The sequence below is a fragment of the Gossypium hirsutum genome, chromosome A07 (genome assembly GCF_007990345.1).
Source record: "Gossypium hirsutum isolate 1008001.06 chromosome A07, Gossypium_hirsutum_v2.1, whole genome shotgun sequence".
Lineage (NCBI taxonomy): Eukaryota > Viridiplantae > Streptophyta > Magnoliopsida > Malvales > Malvaceae > Gossypium > Gossypium hirsutum.
Genome location: NC_053430.1, coordinates 10346368 through 10350113, shown reverse-complemented (window position 1 = coordinate 10350113; position 3746 = coordinate 10346368). Strand labels below are relative to the sequence as shown.

General features: G+C 34.0%; 1 protein-coding gene across 1 annotated transcript; it reads left to right on the top strand.

The window, feature by feature from the left end:
• Positions 1-2541: 2541 nt before the first annotated feature.
• LOC107934219 (uncharacterized) lies at positions 2542-3135 on the top strand. The gene has a single exon (XM_016866597.1). It carries the CDS (start codon positions 2542-2544, stop codon positions 3133-3135), a length of 594 nt encoding a protein of 197 aa, XP_016722086.1.
• Positions 3136-3746: the final 611 nt, after the last annotated feature.

The window sequence follows — 3746 nt, the reverse complement described above, 5'->3', positions numbered from 1 at the left end:
TCTAATACTTTTGGTCGAATGACATGATATTCTTCAACTTGGATGTGTTGAATAATGTCATGTCACCAATGTGTGAATTTAATCGATATGTTTAGAATGGATAAATTTAAGAAATCCAGATGCATGAATGTACTTATCAAAGGTGCATGTGATTGGATGCCACGATGTACGAACACTGTACAGAGAAATGAGCACAAAATATTGATAATTAAAAAGTGGCTCTTACTGCAAATGTGAAAAGTCAATTGTAATATTTCTAAGTGTTCCAATGGAACACATAGAGTATTCCAATATCGAACCCAAGGGATTGTCAATTGGTTAACGTGTTTGTTTAGTTAATTACAAGCTAATCAACTACTAATCTAGTTGAGCCAAAAATTAGTAGCACAGAAAAAATATGAAAATATATTAAAGCTAAATTCTAGACTAACAAATGAAAATTTCTAACAAACTTTCTTCCTCTTTACTAGAAACAATGCAAATGGATTAAAATGATGATCAAATGATTCATTAATTACTAACTAAGATAAGAAACCTATGCTTATTATATCATTTGTCGGTCTTAGTTAGAACTATTCTTCTAGTCTCACTCTAAACTAAACGATACCACCTAAGCTCTCCTTCCGGCCTCCCTTAGGCATATAAATCTCCTCTCGATCTCACTATTCGATACAAATATATTAAGTCTTACATGATAAAGTATCCTTTCGATCTCATCTATCTAAATCTTCCACTAGAGATGTCAATTCTAGTGAATATATGATCCAATACAATTGAACAAATAAATATCAAATCATAAATAATAACTTAGTTAAGTAACTCACTCGTCAATCAACCAATAAGATGATTCAACATATGATCAAACTTAAATCCCACATAAGCATTTTAATAAACACATGGTATGCATAAAATATAAAAAAAAGAAGAGTTTGAGAAAATGCTCATTAATAGACTACAAGTGGATGAAGCCCACAAACTCGATCATCTCCATTAGCAGAATTTGCGACAAAAGAAAAGAAATCAACAACCAAAATCTATTCTAAAGAGAAAATAAAATAGAATGAAAATCTGATCTAAAAAGATGAAAAATAAAAAATATTCTATCCTACTCTACTCTCTAACAAAAGCTCATAAAGTAGTTTTTATAGTCTAATAACATTTAACCTAACAAAGACAATTATGCACCCACTTAAAATCTAACTTAAGTCTTGTTGGACTACAAAATACCCTTTAGTATTTTGGCCTCGTCAAAGTCGTTGTGACATCAACTCCTTGGTGTCACGACACTATCAATAGGTTACTCTTTTGGCTCTCCCTTGCCGCCTAAAATAAAAATTTTACCATTTTGACCCTTTAAATTAATAAAAGTAAAATTACACCTTACCCCTAAAATTAATAAAAATTTAATTTAGTACTTTAAAAATTATAAATATACCTTCACCCCTGCAAAGATTTATGGTTTGAAATCCCTATTTTAATGTTGTAAAGATTTGTTTTTGCATAATTTAGATTTTCTTGAATTTTATTTACGCACTTCAATAAAAATCCAAATCTATGTGTATAGACAGGTTTGAGACCATTTATGGAGAGCAATTTTCATCATTGTATTTTGGAATTGAAAAATGAGATGAATGAAAAACTTGAATGTATAAAAATGACAAATATGGTAACTTGTCATCAAGTTTTAACTCATTCTGAGGTGGATATTTTATCATACACCATTGCTTTTTCTTTTTAAATATCGCTGCTTGTTTAAGGATCATATGTCATTTTTTATATTTCAATTTAAAATGATAAATCAAATAATTTGATCAAACCATACATCGTTATATTGACTCATTTTGGCTTTCAATTCAAAGCGGTGGAATCTTTTAGGGTTTGGTTTGGTATGAAAGGAATAAACTGCTGGAAGAAGGAAAAAGCATGGAGTTAAGAAAACGATAAAGAAAAAGTAACTTCCTCATGTTGTTACGTCATAAGGGTATCTCTATCATTAAAACCCTACTTAAAGTCATTAAATGAGATTTGTAATGCCAGAAAAGATTTTAAGAAACAAAACAAACTTCCAAATTTTCCATCGAAAAGAAATTTTTTTATAAATCGAATAGAAAAATTTTTAAAAACCCACTCTCACAAAATTGTCCGTTGATGGGTCCCCTAATTTGCATGGGCTAATATTTCCACGTGGCCTTCCTGCATGACCACGTAAATTTAAGAATTAGAAACGCTCCACCTTTTCATAATTCATTGTCTCAGGAAATATCAACTTTTTGGCAAGTTTCTTGACTTGGTAAGGTTATTATGAGTGTATGAGTAGGATGATTTTCTCGAGAAAATGGAAACCCTTGACAACAAATTTTCTCGCTGGACAAACAAGCAACGTTTACGTTTTACTACCCTTACAAGGTCCTATATATAGTCACCGACATTTGTACTTCTATTCTCGTTAAACACTCGTTCTCTCTCTCTCTCTCTCTCTCTCTCTCTCTTGGTTTCTTGTTCCTTTGCTGAGAAAGCCTTTCATTTCCCCTCTCTTTTTCAATGAAGAAAGCTAAGATTAACTCCGTGTATGGAGGGAGAGGAAGAAAGAGATGCAAAGAAAGAGTAGAAGAGAGCGGGAACTCATCAAAGAGTACGATCATGACTGAAAAGGGAAGAACAAACGGGGTTAGGGCTACCAAAGCTCTATCAAACATTCCCAATAGCCGAACGATTGTAACAAGGTCGATGGCGATGAAAATAATGGAGCAGGAAGATGAAGAAACGTTGTACGAGGTTCAGATTATTGAGATTAGGGAAGAGGAGAAGAATGATGATAACAAACCTATGGAGCTGGTGCAGGAGCAGGAGCAGGAGCAGGAGCAGGAGCAGGAGCAGGAGCCACAGCCGCAGCCGCTGCCGCCTGCCAACGAGGTGGCTGTGGTGGAGAATAAGGGAGATGGTGTGGAGGAGTTGACCTTGGATGACTGGCCAATTACATTTAGGTTTGACGACGAATGGCCGTGGTCCAAAGTTAGGTATGACTCTGGATGGTATTCCTGTTGGGAGTCCATGAATGGTGATTTTTGGACACCCGTGAGAGATCCCAGCCAGGAGTCTGTTTGGAGTGGTGATCTATGGGAATTTAAACCATGAAACCAAAAAGCCTTGGAAGATTGCCTATTCTTGTTGTTGTTAGTCTTTAAGGATTATCTATGTTTTAGTTTATCAATGTTATTGTTGTTGTTCTTGTTTGTGTGTGTGTCAGTCTTAGAGAGTTATCTTTAGGTACAAATGCAATACTGCAAACAGCTGTATAATTACTTTTATACATGTTTTCTTAGATTCAAGTATTTTATAATATGAAGTTGAATTATCTGCTTAATTTAATTTCCTGATGCTGATCATTTCAATCCTTTCTTCTAGAGTGCTAACTTGAGAGACCATAAGAAATTATTTTCATTATAAGGTTACTTAGTACTGTTCATCTGAGTTAGATCCGAGCCTGATTGAAATTTAGATATAGCCAACTGGTTCTACTTGGTGTAAATTCTGTTCTTTCTGTCTCTAAATTTTGTCCTTAGGTCATGACATTAGGATTAGAAGCATTAGATTTACATATTTAGTTCGATTGCAAGTCCTTACCATTGAAAACTTACTTCTTTGAAGGTATGGAAAGGTTTATTGAAACCATGGGTCCGTCCATAATTTAAGACTGTGACTAACATCTCTCTTAGCATATTTCGGTGCAAAATGGCTAGCAGGTG

Coding starts and splice junctions, on each gene's coding strand:
- LOC107934219 (XM_016866597.1), top strand. CDS start 2,542: ATGAAGAAAGCTAAGATTAACTCCGTGTATGGAGGGAGAGGAAGAAAG.